The sequence below is a fragment of the Petaurus breviceps genome, unplaced genomic scaffold, assembly GCF_028583685.1.
Source record: "Petaurus breviceps papuanus isolate PSGF00001 unplaced genomic scaffold, PetGlider_PUasm1.0 178, whole genome shotgun sequence".
NCBI lineage: Eukaryota > Metazoa > Chordata > Mammalia > Diprotodontia > Petauridae > Petaurus > Petaurus breviceps.
This window is the reverse complement of record NW_027185777.1, coordinates 26,584,112-26,610,636: the sequence shown is the minus strand read 5'-3', so window position 1 is coordinate 26,610,636 and position 26,525 is coordinate 26,584,112. Positions and strand designations below refer to the sequence as shown.

The following is a 26,525-nucleotide window of genomic DNA, read 5'->3' as shown; positions in this document are numbered from 1 at the left end:
AAAGTTTTAAACTCAAAAGGACTCTTTTTAAAAATGAGAAAACTAAAACTTCCAAAGGTTATATGAAAACCCCCCCCAAAAAATCTCACAACTATTAAAATTTAGATCTTTCTTGAGTCTCCTTATTAACTGCTATTTCTTCCTTCATCATGGTAGTGTCTAATAATACTACAGATAACAAGAAACCTTTAAAAACTAGAAAGTACTAAGAAGATCATCATGTATAACACCTTGATTTTGCAGCTGAAGAAACTTAAGTCTATAAGTAAAATAACTTCTTTTTAAAGATGAGACTAGAAGTCAGCTCTCCTAATTCCAAATGCAATAATATTCTTTCCACAATCCTATGCTGTCTGTTTGTTAACAGCCTTGGATAAAGAATTTTGCCAAAAAATGTTTTCAATAACTAAATGCCCAATGGTTATCCTTTTTCTAGATGCTTATCTGTCCTATCAAAGAGCTCCAACAGGCCAGAAAACAAAGTTAGAGAAGGGTATTCAAGCTATTTCTGGAATATCTCTAAAATACTGTTGAAAGAAAAAAAGTTGATAGCTCTCTCTCTCTGCACAAATAATTAATATTCACTTTTTTTTTCACCTTGGAATAAAAGAGTACTTAAGAATATTTTACAGCATCAACCCTCTAGCCCCACAGAACTAGTTACCTCTACTCTCACCATCCTCTACACTTAAAGTGTCAAAGGAAAACAAAATTAGCACCACCACATCTGAACAAAAGTTAGTGGCTTCTCTAAACCCAGTAACCCTCAGTTCAATCTGGCTGAACCTGAACTTCTTGACCCCTACCAATTATATCAATAACTTTACCTTTTCATTCTCTATAGGTGACTGCAGAATGAATACAAAATAGAGATCTGTGTGATCAATATATTAGTGTCACTGTATCTTGGCGGGGGTGAGCATGGGGGGGCAGGAAGGAGCTAGGTGGTGACGTGGATACAGTGCCAGGTTTGGAGTCAGGAAGACTCATCTTCCTGAGTTCAAATCTGGGCCTCAGACATTTACTAACTGTGTCACCCTGGGCAAGTTACTTAACCCTTTTTTGCCTCAATTTCTCACTTGTAAAAATGACCTGGAGAAGGAAATGGCAAACTTCTCTAATGTCTTTGCCAAGAAAGCCCCAAATAGGGTTACAAAGAGTCAAGACAACCAAAATGACTGAACAAAAATCTCTGCCAGGTAGGACATAGTTGTCTGCATAACACTTAGCACTCAGGTAAGATAGCATGGAATAATGGAAAAACCAATGAGCAAGGAGTCAGAAGACATGAGTCTACTACTTATTACTGTTATTACCTTAGGTAAGTCAGTTAACTTTTAGAAACCTCAGTGTCCTCTTATAGGGGACAGAACTATTGATGATTCCACCCAACTCCATGTCCTGTAGCACCTAGCAAGTGCAATCTGGCATTTAATATATGCTTTTGATGACAGTAGTGGTAGAACTACATTGAAACCCTAAAAAATCATAACCTAAAAGCTAGTTTTCTAGAGGAACAGGCAATTTCCATAACCTGAAAAAGTTCCAATATACTCAACAATTACCTAGACACACTTCTATGAAAAATTAAAAGCACTGCATAATCAACAACATATGAAGATAAAGGTAAGAATAAGTCAAAGAGAGGGTCTGTGAGGGGTGGTAGGAAGAATGGTTAGGGAAGAAAGTTTATAGCATTATAGGATCTGGAGCTGAAATGGATTTCAGAGTTCATCTAGACCTCTCTTACCCTCTTACCAAAGAGGTCTGTGGATAGATTTAAGGGGATGGGTATGGATTTGGAACAGGAAAAACTATATATCACACCTTTATTTTCACTAACTGGTAACAGAAAATTTAGCACTTCCTCCAATTATGAATTTAAAATGAAAATGGGGTCCATGATACTAAAAAAGATAAGAATCCTGAATTCAGGAATGAGTAAATTAAGGCCTAGAGAATGTAAGTTGCTTACTTCACACAGGTAATAGCAGAACTATAATATAAACCCAATAAGGCATCAACCTGGAGAGATTAATGGTTTGCTCTATGACTTCGTCAAATATATGCTAGATCCCAACATATTAATTTGCATACTGACTTCACTATTTGTCATAATTCACTTCTACATTCCATTCCATATTACCTTAGATTCTTTTTCCCTCTCTCACTTCTAATATCCAATCAGTTACCAAATCCAGGCAATTCTGACAGAGACATACCTAACATTCACCCCTTATGCCAAGTACCACCAACTTGGATTATTTCAATATCCTCTTAATAAATCTTCCTGTTTCTCTTCTCTCTACCACCTCCAATTTATCCTTTATACAGTCTAATCTTCCCAAAGCTTGCTTCAGAAACTTCTATCTCTGAACATATCTTCACTGGCTTCCTACTGCCTGAAGGAAATTCAAATTAATTCACTTCACCTTCAAGATATTCCACAAACTTGGACCACCCTCACATTTCCCACCTTATCTCATGTTAGCCCTTTTGATGTATTCTATGCTATAACCGAATATTATTATTCTCTGCTCTCTGTACTGACCAAGTGCTATCCAAACTAGAATTCTTTGCTCATGCTCAATACCTGGAACGTTCTACTTTCCCTTTGTCCAATTGTTTAATTTCTGTCCATCTTTAAAAGGTCAATTCATAAACCATCTCCTTATCAGCCAAGTGAAGTCTTCTCTAATCCTCACCAATCACAATCCATCCTTGAGTGCACTTGTTTCTCGTTGTAGCTTTGTTTTTATCCCTCTACTCAACCATAAGCTGGAGCTCCTGCCTTCCAGGAGCTTACCTGAATCTTTTATATCCCCAGAGCCTTTATCACAGTACTCTTGTTGTTTTAAGCAAAGCAGATCTATCTATATGTATATACATCATACATACGTGTATGTATGATGTATATACATATACATGTGCAAGTAAAATTCATTCCTGACCCTAACTATATAGGTTGTGGTAAAACAGGTAACAGACAACAACAATGTATCTTCATTGATAAAATGTTGTTGTCCTTCAATCCAGAAGAGGACCAAAATGACATTATTATGCTAAAGTCAAGTTCTAATGTCTCCGACTATGGCTAATCAGACCTATATGAGCTCGGAATGTTTGGCTTTTTTTTTTTGTTTTCTTTTTGCTTTTTGGAGGGCGGAGGGCAGGGCAATTGGAGTTAAGTGACTTGCCCAAGGTCACATGGCTAATGTTAAGTGTCTGAGGTCGAATTTGAACTCAGGTCCTCCTGACTCCAGAGTTGGTGCTCTATGCACTGCGCCACCTAGCCAACCCTTTTTTGTTTGTTGTTATTGAGCTCAGAATGTTCTACCTCAGATTGGGCACAAACAGTCTGTGTGAACATTTGGGGTGGATTCTCCAAATTTGTGCATCCTACATTTCCTCTGAGCTGTTTCAATTGTGCTTTGCTCACAGAGCACAGCACTTTGTCTGATGTGGGTACACCATGCTGAGTGGTCCTGTGCCAGTGTATCCCATGTCACACAATGAATTCCAAAGCTCTTGAGTGAGACCTTGAGAGTGTCCTTGTATCACTTCCTCTGACCACCATGTGAATGCTTACCCAGTGTGAGTTCTCCATAAAACAGGCTTTTTAGCAAGCATATGTTTTGCATTTGAATAGTGTGGCTAGCCCATCAGAGTTGTGATCTCTGAAGCAGAGTCCGAATGCTTGGCAGTTAACTTTGATTAAGGACCTCACTGTGTGCTACCTTATCCTGCCAGATGATCTTCAGAACCTTCCTAAGACAATTCAAAGCAATCCAGTTTCCTGGCATGGCGCTGGTAGACTGTCCAGAGGCATACAATAATGAGGTCAGCACAGCAGCTCCATAGACCTTCAGTCTGGCAGTCAGTCTAATACCTTTTCTCTCTCATGCTTTCCTTCAGAGCCTCCCAAACACTGAGCTTGTTTTGGCAATTCGTGTGTCAGCCTCATTATCAATGTGTACTTCCCTGGAAAGTACACTACCAAGATAAGGGAACTCATCCACAGCATTCAAAACTTCTCTATTTGCTGTAACCAGTAGTTCCACATATGGATGGTGTGGTGGTGGCTGATAGAGCATCTGTGTTTTCTTGGTGGTCACCCGAGAACTGATCCATACTTTGTTGCATCTCAGCTTCAGGGGCTGCACTGAGTGCACAATCATCTGCAAACAGAAAATCATGCACCAACATTCCTTCCACTTTGTTCTTGGCTTGTAGCCTTTTCAAATGGAAGAATTAACTATCAGTGCAGTAGCTGACATTGAAAGCACAACATGGCTGAAAACATCATGTTAAAAAGCATGAGAGCAAGCACACAGTCTTGTCTCACTCCATTGGTGACGGGGAAGGCACAAGAGCACTGTCTATTATCTAGAACCCAGCCAAGCATACCATCATGAAACTGATGAATGATGATGAACTTCTCTGGGCAACCAAATTTTGAAGTAATTTTCCAAAAGCCCTCATGACTAACAGTATCAAAGGCCTTGGTCAGATCTATAAACACTGTGCACAGCCCTCTGTTCTGCTCCTGGCATTTTTCCTGGAGTTGTTGAGCAGCAAACACCATATCAACTGTTCCTCAGCCCTTTCTGAAGCCACACTGGCTCTCAGGTGGATGACCATCTTTCGAGTGAAGGACCAGCCTATTAAGGATGACTCTGGCAAGAATCTTATTATTCAAATATCTTATAAGATATTTGAAAAGAATAGCATAATTCTCACAACAAATCCTCAGTTTTAAATTTCCATAGAAAAACCAAAAGAAGAGCTATAGAACATATGTGCCTTAAAAAATACAACAGCCAAAGGGAGGCTAAAGAAAAAAGAGAAGCAAGTATCACACAGGTGACATTTATATAAACATGGGTAAATTTGGGATAATTAAGGTAGGCATTTCTATTGTATTTTACCCATGATCTGCCCAAGGTCAAAAAATTCAGTGGCAGAGCTGGGAATGAAGAGTTTCGCAACAAACCCACAACATGGAAATAAAGAGTAGATTCAGTAGGAAGAGTCACACAAAGTAAGATTTGTGGAATATATCAGATAATTCCTGATAAAAATATTTTTTTACAATGTACATTAAGATTTTTGGTTTATATCTCTGAAAATATATTCTATGTGTATGATTCCAAAGTCAAAGGCACAAAACACTAAAGTCAACAACTGTAGTAAATGAAACTATGCTCACTTAATAATAATAGTTGACATTTTATATAGTACTTTAGGTTTAAAAGCTCTTTTATCCCTTATCTCAGTTGAATTGAAACTTGGACTCCAGGGGCGGCTAGGTGGCACAGTGAATAGAGCACCAGCACTGGAGTCAGGAGGACCTGGGTTCAGATCCGGCCTGAGACACTTAACACAAAAACTAGCTGTGTGACCTTGGGCAAGTCACTTAACCCCAACTGCCCTCCCAAAAAAAAGCAGAAAAAGAAAAGAAACTTGGACTCCATTGGTGTAAGCCAAATTCCTTTCATAAAGAATAGACTCAGCAGAGACCTATGACTCTCCCAACAACTCTGAAATCTTAAGGACTATTAATCCCTCTTATCAGTATTGCAAGTCTTTTTTTTTTAGACTGATTCACTTACTTTTGAAACATAAGTTCACAAAGGCTGAAATAATAAAATCAGATATTAGCAAAATTTCCAATGCAATAGGAACAAACAGATTTGAAGGCAAGAAAAATGATCAGAAAATATGTTTGGAGTAGGGGATAACTGATATTCTGGAACCTGGAGTAGGAAAATAATCAGTAAGTCTATACCATCAAGTAAAAAGACCTTATATTTAATAGGAAAATTCATAGTCTTAAAAGGAAACTTTTACATAGTAAGTAACTTTATTAATATTTCAACATTATGCTAAATTAACAATAAGTTTCCATTACTGTATTTTTGGGAGAAATTCTCATTATGTAGTAAAAATTTTAAAGGGAGATTTCTTCATGGAATGTATAATATGTCAATAACTAATGTATTTATATTTCTAAGACTAAAATAGAAAACATTTATGTAATTCCTTCAAATGGTTTCTCCTGAGATAAAATAACTCCACTTGTACAAAAATGGCAACTGTCATACAACAAAATCATCAATAAGACTATGCTGAAATACATGAAGACTCATTTCTCATTTTTTCCAACAGGGTAAAACAAAAGTACAGCAAATCTATAGCAAACAACTAACTTTCAGATTCTATTCACAGAAGCTCTATTTATATGTAGGTGCACATTCCAGTATATGTTGATGACCATCATCTATTTGGAGTGTATTAATAAAAGGTTTAATGCCTTCAACTTTTTTATTAGTACTTTATGCTTTCTATAATTAATCAAACCTTCAAATACCAATGACGGATTAAGTTCTGCTTTTAATTTATAAAATAAACATGATAGGAAGAGTAGTAGAAATTAGGGATGAAAGTTAAAGAAACAAAAACGACATGTTTTTGCCACAAAAGATTCCAAAAAGCCCTCAAGAAGTACATCTAGATGGAAATTGTCTGACTGTTATAGTGGAGACAAATTCCCCGCCTTGACTTCTGTTGACACTAGCAATTAACACTATTTAACCATGCATGAGTATAGACTTCGAAACAAGCGTGTTATTACCTATGAAATTATGCTTTAAAGTAAGCATTACAATTAATATAAAAACATATATTTATCTTCTAGACAAAAGTAAAATGAATTTAGAAGGTTTTTTCTGCAGATTATATTTTACTAACTAGTAATAGTGATCTGTTCAGGGATATGGACTTAGGGAGATAAAGTACACCTTTCTAATCACACTGCTGAATTAAGAATACTCAAGAGACTGAATCCACAAAATGAAGATATGGTGTTTTAAATGATTAATAATATGATATTAGAGACAAACTAGAAACCAATTATTCTAACTCTAGCCTACTAGATGGTAGTATTTTCAAATACAGAAAACTGTAAGATGTTAGATCTTTCTTAAAACAAAGAAATGAAGATTTACAGAACTAAAAAAAGAAGCCCTTATACAACTGTCTCAAGTGGAAGACATGCTATTACCCCTTTACACTACATCCAATCCAGTTTAATGCATGACCACTGGCTGCACACAGTGCTGGATCTAAAACTGCTCTGAAGACATATCCTTCTTTGGGCAGAAGCAAAATGTGTATGAGACTCTACTGATGCTATCCCTACATTTAAAAAAAAAAGCCCTATGTTACTAGCAATACTTTTCATTTATATGTTTCCTTTCTGTTTTCCCATAGCACTTTCACACAAATTATCTTTTTAACCTTATGATAAATAATGTTGTGAAGTAGAATAGCAAGCATTATTATATTGACATGAAAGTCACTTTTTCCCTAAATCTAGTTTGTGTAAAAACTGAGTGCAGTATATAAACAATCTTCTTTTTCTGTGTACACTTATGTACTTTTTTTTTTCAAAAGTATCTGATTTTAGCAACGAAGTCTACGTTTGGTACCAACATAGTAATCTCCCTTAGATTAAGTGACTTGTTCAAGGTCACAGAGCCAGATAGTGACAGAGCCACACTAAAACTCAGTTCTTCCAATTCTCATCCAATACCGGTTGTATTATAAATACACAATACCTGTCACCAAAGGGGCAAAGCAAATTGTGTAGATGGCTTAGTGTAAAACTATCAGCACAAACAGAAAAATAGCCTAAAGCACATTAAACTGACAAAGTCTTTCTAGATCTCAAAGGTGATTTCCTACTTGCTCAGATTAAAGTCTGTGAATATAATAATAAGATTTTTCATCCTAGATGTTCAATCTTGGAAGGGTTTTGGAAAGGGGACATTCAAAATTTAGTTCCAGATTTTACTAAGAGAATATTAAATTATAAATATACTCCAGTACCTGCAACAGAGATCCTCTTTTACAAAAGTATTTACACAACAAACTTGCTCTTTATTGGGGGTAACAACTAATGCCTTAATTACAGCAAGGAACATAAATATTTACAATATATTAACATGTATAAGAGTTAGGTACATATGAGTTTAATGATTTCAGTTAAATTGTCTGCCCTATTACCGTGGTTTTAAAAGCTAAATATTTTTCCCATGTTCATTTTGGCAGAACTACATATAAATGAACAAAAAGAGGAATGGAAGTGGAAATATACTTGAAAACATTATTTTAAAAAATACAAATATTATCTTTTCATATTAATAAATGATAGGTCTTTTTCACATTAAGTTAACAACAGTAAAGTACAGACTTTAGCTCTATTCATTTGCTTTCAACTTTAACATATACGTTACAGTAAAATAACCAGAAACAATAAAAAATTCTCAGCAGAAATGAATGAAAATATATCTTTGAAAAGGGCAAAAGCCTTGCAGTATACACTATTACCCAATTCTTTTCTTTTTAATTCTTTTATTTTGATTATTAAAAAAGCAGAATTTTTCAATGTGCAAATGGCTTTCAATACAAATCTCACTTTATTTAACATCCATTTTTAAAATTCTGTAATACATAGAGGTGAGAATAATTGATGTATTAAAAACTAAAATCATGCTGAAAAGCAAAACTTTTTAATTCAGTGTAGCATTTACTTCTTTAATATAACTACAGAGGACTTAAAAATAAAATTATATTATATTGTATCTTAGTATACATACTGTATTGCCCCGTGCTAGTCTGATATATGCTAGTCGGCACTGCCATGGTAGCGATGTTAGGTGGTGTTCCTTCTTCCTCAGATTTTTCTTCTTCAATCTTGGGAACACCAGGCACATCAGATGAAAGTTCATTCAGTATTTTCCTAAAACACAATTTGCAAAGTATAAGTGATCACTTTAACTTCTCTAAAACATGCTTTTAAGAAATGAAACTAAAAGCTTAAAATTAAGGTTTTGATGGCTAATTATGCAATATTATACAACAATTACATTAGAATGGAAATTTTAACAAACTCACCGATATGAAGGTCTTCTTGAAAGGATTTCTCTACGTTTATGAGAATCAATTACACCCTCTGCTTCTGCAGACTCATCTGTCTCTGCAATTGTTGCTACCTAGAATACAAGAGTTTCTAAACATTCATCATAAAATAAAAGGCCTTCTAATTAATCCATTCAACCAATAAATATTTACTGAATACTATATATAAGACACTACATTATGTATTGTGGCAGATACAAATAAATACACATAGTCCAAGCCCTCAGGGAACTTATAATCTAGCTAGAGAAAATAAAGAAACACATGAAATACTTAAGACAGGAGAGCAGTATATATAATTATGTGCCAGATAAATAGCACAGAAGACAAACACTACAGATTTGAGGGAAAGCCAACAGAATGAGAATTAAGTTGTTAGATATTACTCAGGTATGAATTTGTTTAGCTTAACTGTTCTTAATTTTTGTTAAGAAGGAAAGGATTTTTTGAAAAGGGGAATAATTGGGGCGGCCAGGTGGCTCAGCGAGTAAGAGCACCGGCTTCAGTGTCGGGATGACCTGGATCAAATCTGGGCTCAGATACTCAGCACCACACCCAGAAATCACCTTGAGCAAGTTACTTAACCCCAATTGCTTAAAAAAAAAAAAAAAAAGAAAAGGGGAATAATTGTGGAAAGAAATAGGTAGGTCTCATGATGAAAATTTTTAAAAGAATGTCAATATAACATAAAAAAGAAAGAAGAGAGCAGAAAGAAGTCCAGAAAGAAACACAGATAAGCAAGACGGTATTGGTTCAAAAGTGTTAAATTTTAATATACTCTTTTTAAAAGAAGCAATTTACATGTAATAAAAACCCACATTTCATATACTATTCTTTTTTTCTGTTCTATATGAAAATATTCATGTTTATTGTGGAATTTCTAATTAAAAAAAAGAAAATTTGAAAATAAAATCTTTAAAGGAAACTATCATGGCACCCTTAAGTCTTCTCTTGTCCTACTATACATTATCCAGGTCCTTCTTGTGATCTTCATATGGAATATTCTCTTGCCATTTCATCATCTAGTCACCCTCCTCTGGATATACTCTAGTTTGTGTCGTTCCTAAAATGTTTAAGTGCCACAATAGCTAGAGGGGGTCTGGCCAGGAAAGAGGAATACAATGGAAATATTGTTTCCCTTATTGTGGACACTATGCCCTTCTTAGCTCAGCAGAGGATCAAAGTTTGTTTGGCTGTCATGTTGCACTGTTTACTCCCAAGTACTCTTTGAAGGTTTCATAGGATTTAAATAAGTGGAGAAAAGAGTGGGGGTGAGGCGGCATTTGGTATTGAAGGGAATATTTTGAAGAAACATAGGAGGTAGGGGTTTTCATGGCATTCTTTAAGGGCAGCAAACAGACCATTTTGGCTAAACAAAAGACCTGTGCTATATACCAGTGAAGGTTAAGATTAGAAACATTGAGTGGTATTCAGAGACCTATACAATCTGGTCTGGGCATAAAGACATTATCCACACTGACAGTATGGAAGAGAAAGGCCAGTGAAACAAAAGACAAACAGGAGGAAATATGGAAGGATTCAATGTCTCTAATTAGCTGAACGTATTTGAAAAATCCTATGTTCATTAAAAAACTGTAACTTCTTCATAAAATAAGTTGGTGTACATATTCTCTAAGATTCCTTCCAAATGAGATTCCAGTATAAAACTGGGAAGCCTCAAAAATGTGGAACATAAAAATTTGCTTACCTCTTCTTTAACAAGAAGAGTAGGGATTGTTTTACTTCTAAGGTCTAATGACATTAAATACAATAACAAATCTAAAGGAAACCTGGGAAAATTTTAAATTTCCATTTCTAAAACAACATTATCTCTTAATCACTTTTAACAATGAACCATATGAATTATAGAAAACTCTTGATAGGGGGACCATTCTGATAATTAAATGAGAACATCTGTAAAATATTATTAACCTAAATTCACTAATTAATTCAATTAAACCATTCATAAGCTCCTAGTGTACTCAAAGTATATGGTTAGGTAATAGGAATTCAAAGACAAAAAAGTCACAAATTCCCTGCCCTAAGGAGCTTACAATATACTGACAATGATAGAAATGTGAGTATTTATTAATATCAATCACAATGGTAAATTCAGTGCAATAATAACAGATATAATGCACTAAACCTGAAACCATATGGATAAAAAAAACCCTGATTAACCAAAGTATCAGTAATTTATGCAGGTATATGTACATGGATGGGTACATAGAAAAAACTTGGTAATGTACTTTAATATAGTCTGACTGATGAAAATTTTATTTTCCAGCAGATAGTGTAGTACCAAGTACAAGAGTTTCTCAGGATAGCACATGTGTATATGTGTGTATAAACATACATTTATACATATATATATATACCCACATACATGGTCACTGTATGCTTCCAGAAACATTTATAATATTCTGCCATGAAAAGGGAGCTCATAATTATTCACTGGTTCCTATCAAGATAAGGTAGTATAATTCAAATATACTGCCGAAATTAAGAAATAATTCATATTTCTAATATAATCCATATTTCTCAATGTCTCTATATTGGGAGTGGTTATAACTATCTAATCAACTTTGTCCTAAAACTCAAGAGAGCAAAAGAAGTATATTCACAAGATAAAAATGAGGGGATAAATGGCATCTAGAGAAACACTTCTTTATCATGCTGTAAAGTTTCAAAAAATGTTTTAGCTTAAAAAGCTTCTGTTATTCCAGCATCTCTGATGGAGCATCAGAATCTGCCAGTAACTCCCTAATACATATTAATAGCCAAAAGTTAGTAGGCACCAGTCACAAATCTTTAAATTCTGAAAAGGAAAGCAGATTAATCTAGGACAGCCTACAAATGAAAACTTTTAAGGGATCAAACTTAACTATTTCTTCCTACTGTACACCCAGACTTGGAAATGACTCAGAATCTCAGAGAAATTATTATTACAACAACTTAAATCCACAACGTAGAATAAAGATTGTAAGAAAGAAAACAACCCCTTCAACTACTGAGAAAAGTTTCATAGGTTACAATTATTGTTTTTCCATGTAGGAATGTTAATAGTTCAACTTTGGCCAGGTGGCTCAGCGAGCAAGAGCACCGGCTCCAGTGCCGGGATGACCCGGATCAAATCCGGGCCCAGAGACTCAGCACCACACCCAGAAACAACAGCTGGCCATGCAACCCCGAACAAGCCACTCAACCCCGATTGCCTCAAACAAAAAAATAGTTCAACTTTGATAAGTTCCTTATGATTTCTTTTCCCTGTTTACCTTCTCATGCTTCTCTTGCTTCTTGTATCTGAATGTCAAATTTTCTATTCAACTCTGGTTTTTTCAGCAAGAATGCTTGAAAGTCCTCTATTCCACTGAATGACCATATTTTCCCCTGAAACATGATACTCAGTTTTGCTGGGTAGGTGACTCTTGGTTTTAATCCCAGCTCCCTTGACCTCCGGAATATCACATTCCAGGCCCTTCGATCCCTCAGTGTAGAGGCTGCCAGATCCTGGGTTATCCTGATTGTGTTTCCACAATATTCAAATTGTTTCTTCCTGGATGCTTGTAATATTCTCTCCTTAATCTGGGAATTCTGGAACCTGGCTATAATATTCCTAGGAGTTTTCTTTTTGGGATCTTTTTCAGGAGGTGATCGGTGGATTCTTTCAACCTCTATTTTGCCCTCTCGTTCTAAAACATCAGGGCAGTTTTCTTTGAGGACTTCCTGGAGGATGCTTTCCAGGCTCTTACTTTGGTCATGGCTCTCAGGCAGTCCAATAATTTTTAAATTATCTCTCCTGGATCTATTTTCCAGGTCAGTGGTTTTTCCCATGAGATATGTCTTTATATGAGGGTATGCGGGCATATGAATACATATGTGAATGTGTATATATGTATATATATATATATATATGTTTACAGGTATACATAGAGGGCACGGGACAAATTTAACAGGAAGGGATGATACTTAAAAGGTGAAATTAAGAGGTGAGAGGAATATAATGGGAGGAGATGGGGAGAGACAGAGTAGGGCAAACTATCTCATACAGAAGAGGCAAGGGAAAATGGTTACAATGGAGGGGAAGAATAGGAAGGCAAAAGGGAATAGGTCAACCTTATTCCTATTGAATCTGGCTTGAGAAGGGAGGGAAATACACACTAAATAGGGGATCTCACCCTCCAGGAGAATGGGGGGGAAGGGGATGTGAGGGGGGATGATGGAAGGGAGGGCAGGCTGGGGGGGGGAGTTGGAAGCACCCACTTTTGAAAAGGGACAGGATCAAAGTAGAAAATAGAACAAGTGGGAGGTGGGATAGGAGGGAGGGAAAAATAGTCAGTCTTTTACAATACATCTACTATGTTATTGTTTTGCATTAGCCACACATGTACAACCTATACTGAACTGCTTGTCCCCCCAGTGGGGGTGGGTGGCAGGGGGGGGGAAGGGAATGAATCTGGAACTGAAAGTTTTAAAATCAAATATTCAAATATATATATGTGTGTGTGTGTGCGTGTGTGTGTGTGTATACTATTTTTAATACCATCTTACATGTAATTAAGAAAAAAGATATACAGGCACTGAGGCATAGAGATCCACTGGAAAAGTTGAAACGGGTGTGGGAGAAAATATGGGAGAGAGCAGATTGGAGGTGGGGATATCCTGTGGGACTGCTGTTTTGGGGGGATGGGTGGGGGAAAAACGGGGAGAAAATTTGTAACTCAAAATCTGGCGGAAACGAATGATGTAAAACAAAAAAAAAAAGAATAATTAAAAAAATAAAAAAAAAGAAAGAAAACAACCAACAGTAACCAAAACTCTGGTTAAAAACACATAAAACTATCAGTGGGACAAATGAAAAAAGGAAGAACCAAAGAAATAGAAAACAGCAAGCCTAAAAACATAAATTAGCAAAAACAGGACTGCCTATATGGCAAGAACTACTAGGAAAATAGGAAAGAAGCTTAACTGAAGTTAGATTTAGATCAGCATACAAATAGTAAAAGAATTGGCAGAGTAGAAGCATGACCTCCCAGCCACTCCAGCTTCCACCTTCCCCAATTAATGTAAAAAGGGGACTCTGAACAAACTTTGGAGCTGCAGAACCCACAAAATAACACAGAGAAGCTAACCTCCTGCTGAGGACAGCCAGGCGGGCCGCCAGCAAGTAGCCAGCACAGCCCTCTGGAAGCCAAGACCAGCCCCACTCGAGGCTTTAGCCCCAGGGTGGGCCTGACCAGCAGCCAGCCAGAGGGACTCCAGATCAGCAGCAGCTGTGGCCGTTTCCAGATTTATCAACACATAGATGCGAATGACAAAGTGAAATGTCAGTGCAGTCTGGACTTTGGGACCCAGTGAGTGGAAGCGCATCGGCTTTTGCCCCCGAGAAGCCACTGAGACTCCAGCACAGCCAGCCAGCACCACATGGCAGCTTCAGCTCCTGGCCTGCAGAGCATAGGGGGACCAAGCAACCAGTCTGAGGGGTGTTCGCTCTTGCTTTAACCTTCTTGGATCTGGATTGCCGTCTAGGGTGGAGGTCTTGGAGTGTGTGTCCAGCTTGCCAGACTGTGTGAAGACCCTTCAGAAAGGGCACTCATCTAATACCTCCGGCAGCTGAGAAAACCCCAGCGTTTGGGACACAAGCTCCCCTGTCTGGTGGCAGAATCCTACTGTGGCAAAAAGCCCAGGGGTCAAGTGACTGAGGGGCGACATGACCAGGAAAAGGAAACAAAGCAAACAGAAGATTCCAACATTAGACTTCTATTTTGGGGACAAAAAGGAGCAAAGCATGGAAGAGGAGGAAGACAGTGAAGTCAGAACTCCTACACCAAAAGCTTCAAAGGAAAATACGAGCTGATTACAGGCCATAGAGGACCTTAAGAAGCAGATAAGAGAAGTGGAGGAAAAATTGGGAAGAGAAATGAGAATGATGCAAGAAAATTACGAAATGAGAGTCAACAAACTGATTGAGGAAAATAACACCTTAAAAAATAGACTAACTCAAATGGCAAAAGAGGCTCAAAAAGGCAATGAGGAGAAGAATGCCTTAAAAAGCTGAATTTGCCAGATGGAAAAAAAATCTCAAAAGCTCAATGAGGAGAATCATTGCTTCAGATTTAGACTGGAGCAAATGGAAGCTAATGACTTTATGAGGAAGCAAGATGCTGTTAAACAGATCCAAACAAATGAAAGAAGAGAAGGCAATGTGAAATATCTCATGGGAAAAACCACTGACCTGGAAAACAAATCCAGGAGAGATCATTTAAAAATTACTGGACTACCTGAAAGCCATGATCAAATAAGAACCTAGAAATCATCCTCCAGGAAGTTCTCAAAGAAAACTGCCCTGAGGTTTTAGAACCAGAGGGCGAGACAGAGGTTGAAAGAATCTACCGATCACTTCCTGAAAAAGATACCAAAAAGAAAACTCCTAGGAATATTATAGCTGGAATTCCCAGACTAAAGAGAGAATATTACAAGAAGCCAGGAAGAAACAATTTTAATATTGTGGAAACACAATCAGGATAACCCAGGATCTGGCAACTTCTACACTGAGGGATCGAAGGGCTTGGAATATGATATTCTGGAGGTCAAAGGAGCTGGGATTAAAACCAAGAATCACCTACCTAGCAAAACTGAGTATCATGTTTCAAGGGAAAATATGGTCATTCAGTGGAATTGAGGACTTTCAAGTATTCTTGATGAAAAAACCAGAGTTGAATAGAAAATTTAACATTCAGATACAAGAAGCAAGAGAAGCATGAGAAGGTAAACAGGAAAAAGAAATCATAAGGAACTTATCAAAGTTGAACTATTAACATTCCTACATGGAAAAACAATCATTGTAACTGACGAAACTTTTGTCAGTATGAAAATAGTTGAAGGGAATAGAAATATGTTTATATATGAGGGTATATGGGCATATGAAAATATATGTAAATGTGTATATATGTTTACAGGTATACATAGATAGAGGGCACAGTACCAATTTAACAGGAAGGGATGATACTTAAAAGGTGAAATTAAGAGGGGAGAGAGGAATATAATGAGAGGAGATGGGGATAGACAGAATGGGGTAAACTATCTCATATAGAAGAGGCAATGGAGGGGAAGAATAGGAAAGCAAAAGGGAATGGGTCAACCTTATTCTCATTGAATTTGGCTTGGGGAGGGAATGAAATACACACTAAACAGGGTATTTCACCCGATAGGAGAGTAAGGGGGAAGGGGATCAGAGGGTGGATGATGGAAGGGGGGGAAATGATGAAAGGGAGGGCAGGCTGGGGGGGAGGGAAGTTCGAAGCACCCACTTTTGAAAAGGGACTGGATGAAAGTAGAGAATAGAACAAGTGGGAGGTGGGATAGGAGGGAGGGAATAGGAGGGAGGTGGGATAGTCAGTCTTTTACAATATATCTACTATGTTATTGTTTTGCATTAGCTACACATGTACAACCTTATACTGAACTGCTTATCTTCCCATTAAGGGTGGGTGACAAGGGAGGAAGGGAATGAATCTTTAATTCAAAATTTTAAAAGCAAATGTTTAACTACACACACACACACACACATATGTATATATACACTATTATTAATACTATTTTACATGTAATTGGGAAATAAGATGTACTGGCACTGGGGCATAGAGATCCACTATGCCCTACTGGAAATATTGAAAGGGGTATGGGAGAAAATATGGGAAAGAACAGACTGGAGGAGGGGATATCCTGTGATATCCCTGCTATTTTGCGGTGGTAGGTAAGAAAAAAACAGGGAGAAATTTTTTAACTCAAAATTTGGTGGAAATGAATGATGTAAATCAGAAGTTAATAAAGCATTTGAAAAATAAAAAATTAAAAAAAAACCAATATAGTAAGAATCAAATGGATATACTCCCTGAACACAGAAGCCTATATCACAACAAAAAATTAGAGAACTTAAGGAGATGCCTTTCACAACCACAGTTAAGGGGTAATCCTTTAACTATAGATGGGTGGGTTAGAAATAATCATAAAAGATATGGTATGAACTGATACAAAGTGAAGTGAGCAAAACCAAGAGAATACTGTACACAGAAACAGCATTATTATATGATGAAGAACTGTGAATAACTTGGCAATTCTCAGCAACACAATGATCCAAGACAATGCCAATAGGAATCATGATGAAAAAATGCTATCTGCCTTCAGAATAAGAACTGATGTTGTCTGAATACAGACCAAAGCATACTATTCCCCCCTGCTTTTTTTTGCTCAGTGTTCTAACACAAAATGACTAATATGAAAATGTTTTATATGATTGCACGTATATAACCTATATCAGATTGCCACCTCAGGGAAGGGAGAGGGAAAACAGAGAGGGGGATAGAATTTAGAGCTCAAAACTTTAAAAATATGAATGCTAAAATTTATCTTTGCATGTAATTGGGATAAAATAAAATATTTAATTTTTTTAAAAATTAAAGACATGGAAAATAATTTTGATTACAAAAAATAAGAATGAAGACAGAATAAAAAGGGAAAATGCTGAGTGGGGAAAAAAATTAACATAATTGACATCTGATATTCAAGATACATAGTGAACTGACATGAATGTAATACCAAGAGTCATTTGCCAATAGATTAGAGGTCCAAGCATATGAATAATTTTCAAAAGAAAAAATGCAAACTATAAATGGTAACAAGAAAAACATACTTCAAATACTTTTAAATGCAAATTAAAACTCTCCATAACTTGCAAACTGGATAAGATGACCAAAAAAGGGGGAAAGAATCAATGCTGAAGTGACTGAAGAAATATAGGCACAAAAAAAAGTACTACTTGTAGAGCTATTATCTGTTAAACCATTTTAGATTATGAATTTGAGATGATATAAAAAAAATAATTACAATGTTCACTAGGGAGGTCAAAGACAGAAACAAAAGTCTGATATCTAATACTATATCAAAATAGTCATACCTTCAACTTTTTGTTATAGCAATGAACTAGGAAAAAATAAATCCTCATCAATTAGGGAATTGTCATAAAAACTCATTTATGAATGTAATGAAATATTATTATGCAGTAAGAAATGACAACTATGAAAAATTCAGGGAAATATGGGAAGGTTTATATAAACCAACAAAGTAAAATCAGGAGAGACCATAACAAAATACTGACAAACAATTTAAATGAAAAAAAACTTAAAAAAAAAAAAAAAACTTCTAACAATTAAAAAACCAGTATGCTGAAGAGCAAATAATGAAAAATGCCACTCTTCCTCTTGGCAGAGAGACAGCAAACTACTAAGGCAGAATATTATACACGCTCTCAGAAGCAATTATTTTATTATGTTTCTTTTGATTGTTTTTCTTTGACATAAGAAAGTTTAATTGTGAAGAAAGGGTATTTCCAAAAATGACTATAATGTAAAAAAAAAAAAGGCAACAAAAGGCATAAAAATAACTTATTCTGAAAAACGGCTAATTATGTAACCAGAACACACACACACACACACACACACACACACACACACACATAACATACATGCATATAAACAAATACATATATAAACAGAAAATTTCCCTTGATCTTAGTAAAAATTTTAAGGCAATATAACAGTGAGATGAAGGCTGACCTTGGACTGCGGAAGAACTGGGTTCAAGGCCTATATCTGATATATATTAGTTTTGTGACCATAGTCAAGTCACATGACTTGATTAAGAATGGACCACATAAGACAAAGTTACAGGGGAGGTGCTGAGTTCTATCAGTAGAGGTAGCTTCTATCTTGGGTGTTGCCTTATTTTATTTTTTTTAAGCAATTGGGGTTAAGTAACTTGCTCAAGGTTACACAGCCAGTTATTTCTGGGTGGGTGTTAAGTATCTGAGCCCGTATTCGATCCCCAGGTCATCCCAATCCTGGGGCCGGTGCTCTTACTTGCTGAGCCACCTGGCCACCCCAAGGGAGTTGCCTTATTTTGATGAAATAATAAATCCAGTTATTTTCTTTAAAAAGCTCTATGCATTTACCTTTATACAAGGAAAATTCATTCATTTGCTCAGTATGACCTAATACCAAGTATATCCAAGGCTTTATGCCTTCCTTCAACTTAAAACTATAAATAAACCTATTAAAAACTAGGGACAAAGAACAACATGCCTATCAAGTTAAGAATTTAAAGAGGATAACAGAGATATTTCCTCATCAAAACTCTAGCTTTAGGAGTCAAGAAAATCTTAAAATTTTCCTGTAAATCATCTACTAACATACAGAGCATATGTTTGGGCCAATCTTAAACAATCTGAATAGCATAAGAAAAGATGCACAATGTGTAAAGGTAGTAAACTTTAAAGTTTTAAAGGCTGATACCTACAATTTGGAATATTGTGCTGTTGAAGAGATGGCTCACTGGATGAGAAGGGATATGTTTGGAAATAAAAGTAATGTAAAAAAAGATAAATTTTTAAAAATATTCCTCATACGCTGGATCCAAGCTTTCAAGAATGGACATGAATAAAAAATGTCAAGTTATGATTCCTTCTTATTGTCAATGCCAGTTGAAGAAGCAGAAAAAATTATTCCCCAAAAGGAAAAGAAAATGAGTAAACCAAATACACAAATAATACACCTGAATATGCATTCCTAATCCTTTCTGGAATTAACATCATAAACAATATGAAATTTTAGCCACAAGAGATTATTAATGATTTAAGATCTGCTTGACTAAACGTTTGAGAGTATCACGAGATTAAAACTGTAAAATTATAAAGAAATCCAAGTGTTTTTAAGAGAGCAAAAACTCAAGACTATATAGCATCAAACTGAACTGAAGTATCACTTTTCTGAAGAATATAAATTCTGATTTCAAAATCAGTTGTCTCCTTGTAACATGACACTTCTAAAAACCACCACCATCTTAATACCATCATCCCAATATATCTACCAAATGTATTTCATGAGGGATTCTCAAAATATGTTCCACTGATTAATTTACAAGTCTGATTTTTTTCCCTAGAGAGAAACAAGTTAGCTAATTTTATAACAGCTAGCATTTTTATAAAGCTTTAAGGTTTTCAAGAGCTTTACAAATATTATCTCATTTGATCCTCACAACAACCCTGAGAACTAGGTGGTCTTATATCCACTTTTACAAATGAGGAAACTGAGGCATAGTTAAGTGACCTGCCCTGGGTTCAAATAGCTAGCAAGCATCTGAGGCTGCATTTGAACTTAGGTCTTCTTGACTCTAAATCTAGAGTTCTAGCCACTGTTCCACTTAGTTGCTTCATATGGTATCATTTTGCAAATTGTCTTAAGAACAGACCCCAATTCCTAAATCGGTGCTCTAAACTACCAAAGCATGATACTTCATAAATATCACAGAAATTCCTCTGTAACATCTAAGAAAAGATTTGAATCAGAACAGCTCTACAGAGAAGACAATAAAAACTTAGGCAATATTTTTTTTGGAGTCTAAGAAAGCTCAAAGTCATCCAGAAAGAAAGCTAACCTGAACAGTTTGTATTTGTGGTGACTGGATAACCGATGGCTGTGGTGTCTGAATCACTCCCTGGACATGTACAGTTTGACCTGAAGGCAATTGCACTAGAGTTACAGCTGGCGAACCTCTTCCGGTGCCTGATCCAGCTACAGAAACCTGCAAAAATGATCATTCAGTATTATAAAAATGTCACAATAAAAACAAAACAACAATAACAATTGCCAAAAAATAGGCACTATTCACTACTAAGGCTAGTTTATTTTTTTCTTTTTTTTAGCTATCAAGGAATGACAAACAAGTTACTATATTTACCATTAGGAGATAATTATTATTAGCCTAGAACAGTTGTTCTCTGATATTACAGATATTTAAAAAATCCATGACCCTCACTTTCAGTTCCCATGTTTAGGTGGGCTAAGAACGTTTCCAGCAAAGGATTCTAAGGCAGTTAAACCACCTCACTACTACAGAAACCAAGTCTCCTTTAGGAAAGGTCAATGCTATGATTAAACTCTCATTCTTACTTTTTACCTGTTATATTTTAAGAGTGAGGAAGCTAAGCAAAAATTAAATTTGGGAAGCCATTTTACTTGAACAAATGATACTTAAAATCTCAAGCTGATGACACTGAAGTACTTCTGATCATAGGACAATACCCCATAGACTCAGTACTGCCACATCTATACATTAAAATCACAAGTTAATGAACACCAAAAGTAATACCACGAACCCCATGTCCTTGCAGAGGGTCTTTAATGCATGAAGAGGAGGTCCTTCCTCCATCCCATCCCTTCTTAGCCCCATTTAATTCAAATGCCTTGCACAAAGCTCAGACCATGCTAAGAAGAAAAACTACCTCCTCCACTACCTGCCAAAGGACTATCAACAAAAATATCCATCAGCTAAAAGCACATTGCTAAAGGAAATTTACAATTATTGAATCTCTTCACAAAGATTCCTTCCACAAAAATATAAGATTAAGAAACAAACTTTGACTTCTAGGCCACTCTCATCTTAGTGATAGACATAACCCAAGAAACAACAAGCTATGCCTCCCTTCCCCTGCTACTGAGTAACTTCGCATTCACCTCTTTGACACGTAATTCTTGTAGAGCAGTGACCTAGTCCAACAATCTTCAAGATGTTATAGAAAACCAGGGATCTGACACCATGTCCATGGAACTTCAGGAAACTTTGTGATCTTATTTCAGGGAATATTTGTAATTTCCAACACTTCTCAAGACTGATAAAGGAGTAGAACAGTGTCAGGAAAGGGCAATGGAATCTGACACTGGACACATTCAAATTCCAGCTGTCACACATATTAGCTATGTGACCTCGGGCATTCTTCTCTAAACCTGTACAAAGAGGCCGGTAAAACAGACCCATCTGTCTACCTCACTGGGATGTTATGAAAACAAAATAAAAGGGTACATGTGAACATGTTCTGCATATGATAAAATGTTATACCATCACAAATCATACTGACAGTAGATGTAAATAAATCAATTGGTAGACAAGCATATCAAATTTGATAAAAATTTAAAAATAGAAAAAGGGACAGGATCAAAGTAGAGAATAGAACAAGTGGGAGGTGGGATAGGAGGGAGGGAAATATAGTCAGTCTTTTACAATATATCTACTATGTTATTGTTTTGCATTAGCCACACATGTACAACCTATACTGAACTGCTAATCTTCCCAGTAAGGGTAGGTGACAAGGGAGGAAGGGAATGAATCTGGAATTCAGTTTTAAAATCAAATGTTTAAATATATACTATTATTAATACTATTTTACGTGAAATTGGGAAATAAGATATACAGGCACTGGGGCATAGAGATCCACCATGCCCTAATGGAAAAGTTGAAAGGGGGACGGGAGAAAATATGGGAAAGAGCAGACTGGAGGAGGGGATATCCTGTGGGACTGCTATTTTGGGGCGATGAGTAGGGGAAAAATGGGGAGAAAAATTTGTAAATTTGAGAAAAAATTTCTCAAAATCTGACGGAAATGAATGATGTAAATCAGAAGTTAATAAAGCATTTGAAAATGAAAAAAAATGTTAAAATAATGAAAATCTCTCTTTACACTGCATATACTCAAGATAAAAAGTCTTATGATGAATAGATACTAACTACAGAATCAGAAAGACTGAGATCAAGTCCTCTTTTTGATGACTGCTACTCTATGACCCTTTTAGTCCTAAGACGGTAAGTTACAGAGAAGGTGCCAATCTATATTGGAAGAAGAAGTTTCTCACCAAAAGTTCCCCCTATACAGATGAAATCACAGGTCTGGTAAAAAAAAAAAAATAAGGTAAGAATAATAAGTTTCTTACATAAAGTAAATCCCCCTACCAATCCCACAAATATTTACCTTGCCCCTAGCATATACTCAGCTCTGTGCTATATTACAATGTAGAAAAAAAGGAAGAGATATGTTCCTTGATCAAAAAGAAATTACAATTTAGTTGGGAGCCTGGATGAATACATTATATTAAGAGCAAAACTATGTGGCCCAGAAAGTTAAAGAGTTCAAATAGAGGGTTAGAATGGTCCAAAAAAGCTTCATAATTTGGCCTTGATTTGGGCCCTAAAGGATGAGTAAAATTAAGGTGGTAGAGGGAAAAAGATCTATACAGAGAAGTAAGAATGAATGTGGGAATGCACAGAGGATGTTCATAGGACAGTAAAGACATTAGCCCAATTTAAACATTCATTTTAAAGAATGTAATGAGACATGGTAGATCTGGGCCAGACTATGATGAATGTTTAACGTCAAGCTAAACATAGCATTTATGTTTTGTACCTTTATCTTATAAGGATACTGGGAAAGCATGGAGAGTTTCTGAGCAAAGTAATGATGTGATTAAAAAAAAACCACAAATATTTAAGAAGATTAATCTATCAGAGGCAGCTAGGAGGTTCAGTGGATAGAGCACTGGGCCTAGAGTAAGACCTGAGTTCAAATTCAGCCTCAGACACTTACTAGTTCTGTGACCCTGGGCAAGTCACTTAACTTCTGTTTGTCTTAATCCACTGGAGAAGGAAATGGCAAACCACTCCTTTATCTTTACCAAGAAAACACCATGGAGAGTATTGGAGTGTTATCGTCCATGGGGTCACAAAGAGCTGGATACAACTGAACAGCACTGATCTGCTATTAGTATATAAAATGAAATGAAAACTGACAAGACTGGGGGCAGGGAGGCCAAATAGGAGATTATTGCAATAATCTAGGGTATGAGGGAGAATAAATTATAATGGTGGTAGCAATAACAAATAATGATTCCATTGAAAAAACTGGGCAATAATAAAAAGGACTGGGGAAATAGGAGTAAGAAGGAATTATTAATTCAACTTTAAAAACTGAGTTAAGTGATAGTGGGATACCCAGGTGAAAAGTCCAATAGAGGGACTATTATAGAACTGTAATTCAGAGGAAAGATCAGGGTAGGAAGCAGACTTTTATCTTAAAGAAGATATCTGGAAAATCTCTTCTTAAAGGACTCTTTTCCTAAAAAGAATAATGATAGCAAAAAAGCTATCTTAAAAGCATATTACTGCCAAGAAATTTAAAAGATTGTTCCTGTATTAATACCAGAGATTCTGCTCTATGAAGGAGTTTTCTCTGATATAATCTTCTCTGAAGATATCACTAAAATGTAAAAAGGAAAAATAAGACACTCCTTTTAAATGGTCCTATTTCAGGAACTTGGAATAATGTTAAAAGCTAAGTCATCGAAATAAAAAATAAGCAGCTTTTAACTAATGAAAAACTGAATTGGAATTTCATGATTTGGAGTTGAGGAAAGTGGTATCTTAATAAAAACAGATGACTATGTCTGAATCCAGAGAATATGCATAAATAAGGGGAAGAGATTCAAATATCAAATATGCATTCCAAGATTTTTATAAGTAAAAAAAATCTTAGCTTTGAATAGCATGATACATTTATGTATAGCCACCACTCTCTAGACAGCCACATCAAAATGAATATTAAATGCAGGTTTTTTAGTCACTTAAAACATAAATTATATTCACAAATAAAAACCTTATTACTTTGTATGTCTTTATTTACAATAAAGATGTTGCCCAAAAGATGTATAAAGTGATCTGTTTAACCCATAAGGGGCTTGCAGTTTACCTTTTTTTCTAGATCCCCTATAGAGCAGTCCTCCTGTGTGTGATGCCTGAAACATAGATTAGGCTGATGCCACCACATCCACTGAAAACCCCACTACAGACAGTTAATCTGAAGAGATAAATTAGATGATGAGATTTACAGCCTTACTTGGCTTTGCAATTTTAAAAATCCTATTAATGACACTTATAACTGGGAGAAACCTCACAATGTTGTAACACAGCACTTGATTTAGACCTAATAGTCTACATCCAATCTGTTGCTAGGTTCCCTGAAGATGGATTTGTGATGTCACAATGGACCTTCAAATGTCACAGAGGCCTGTACATTAAGGGAGCTGATAAAGTAAAAAATGTGCCACTGTGAACTAAATTCTTGTAATAATCCTGTGACCAAGGAATCAAATGCCTATAGGCTCCAACTTAATCTCAAGTAGAAAATTCTATTAACAGAGGTGGAGCTTTTAACTAAAAAAGCTATCACAATTCCAGTACTAGGTCCAAAATCTGCCTGAATTTTGAGTTTGACTCAAAACAAAATTATTAAAAGAGGAAGCAATAAAGATACAAAAATATTCACTTTCACCATATTAAAATTTATGGGAGGAATATATCATTTGTGCTTCTATGGGGGGAAAAAAAGTCAAGAGGAAGGAAACATTGAAGTAATCCTCATTTTAGCCAGTATCTTCGCTCTGCTCCCACATAAATGTCTTTTGTTACCAGAGCAAGGATATAAATTGCAAAACAGACTATTTTGTTTCAGAGAGGTTCTTTTTTTTTTTTTTAAAGCAATTGGGGTTAAGTAACTTGCTCAAGATTACACGGCCAGTTATTTCTGGGTATGATGCTAAGTATCTGAGCCCAGATTCGATCCCAGGTCATCCCGACTCTGGGGCTGGTGCTCTTACTGCGCCACCTGGCCACCCCTAAGCAATTGGGGTTAAGTAACTTGTTTAAGATTACACGGCCAGGCATTTCTGGGTGGGCAAAGAGGTTCTTCTTGCCTACCCACAGAAACAGTTGCTACTGAGAAAGAACATATCCACAAAGATGGGAGGATGTGGAAATATAAATTGGTCCACTGAGAATGTTAATTTTAAAATATCTGATTAATTTGTAGTTGTTTTTTTTAACTTAATCTTTATATTTATGTCATGATAAAATTATGAAATGAATCATAAAAGGTTTTAAAAACATCTATTTAAAACTAGATACACAATGCTATAGAGAAACATTTAAACTTTATTGTAGCCTTCTTAGAGGGAAGTTTGGGGGTAGGGATAAAAAGGAACAAAGTAAAAAAGTACATAGAGAACAAAAGAAAATTCACAAGGAAGCAAAGATGGATAATTCTCAACAAATGGGTATTATTTATCATATAGGCTTTCTTGAAATGAAAATTTATTGTTACATATTTTGAATCCTCTCTTGTGTTTGGCTATGCACAACATGCTTTTATTTCTTTCTAACTTTGTATTTAATTCCAATATTGAAGTTTATGATGTGTTTTTGTTCCTTTTCTCTATTCTCTATTTGTGTTCTGGGGTTTGAGTCTAAAATAAATTTTCTGGAAAAAAATAAAACTGGATCCATAAACAAAAATCACTCTTCTTAATGTTATGGAAATAAAATGGTATAATTACAACTTTGAAAAATAAACTCAACTCTTAAGATTAAAAAAAATATACATATACATAAAAAACATCAGTAGGAAAAATCATTTGCTTTAAGGTTTTAAGAAATATTTTGGTAGCCTAAACTTGATTTTGGGAATTGGGGAGGGAAGGGGTAATGTATGTGAAAGAATAGAAAGGAATGGAGGAAAAAAATATTTTCTATAGGATTTATCTACTATAACAAATACTCATAAAATAAACCCATCAAGAAGTATTTATTCAGTACCTATTATGTCCCAG

General features: G+C 35.7%; 1 protein-coding gene across 16 annotated transcripts in view; it reads right to left on the bottom strand.

The window, feature by feature from the left end:
* CREM (cAMP responsive element modulator) overlaps positions 1-26,525 on the bottom strand; it is an 84,118-nt gene that overhangs the window by 24,877 nt on the left and 32,716 nt on the right. For 8 of the 16 annotated variants that reach the window (XM_069086505.1, XM_069086507.1, XM_069086504.1 and 5 more), the window contains 3 exons: positions 20,473-20,619; positions 8,959-9,056; positions 8,661-8,803 (listed from right to left, as the gene is read on the bottom strand). The exons of 1 other annotated variant lie outside the window; for it this stretch is intronic. In XM_069086505.1, coding sequence (XP_068942606.1) covers positions 8,661-8,803; positions 8,959-9,056; positions 20,473-20,619 — 388 coding nt within the window. Of the gene's footprint in view, positions 1-8,660; positions 8,804-8,958; positions 9,057-20,472; positions 20,620-26,525 lie in introns of those variants that run through there. 7 more of the 16 variants (XM_069086512.1, XM_069086509.1, XM_069086514.1 and 4 more) reach the window with 3 other exon arrangements.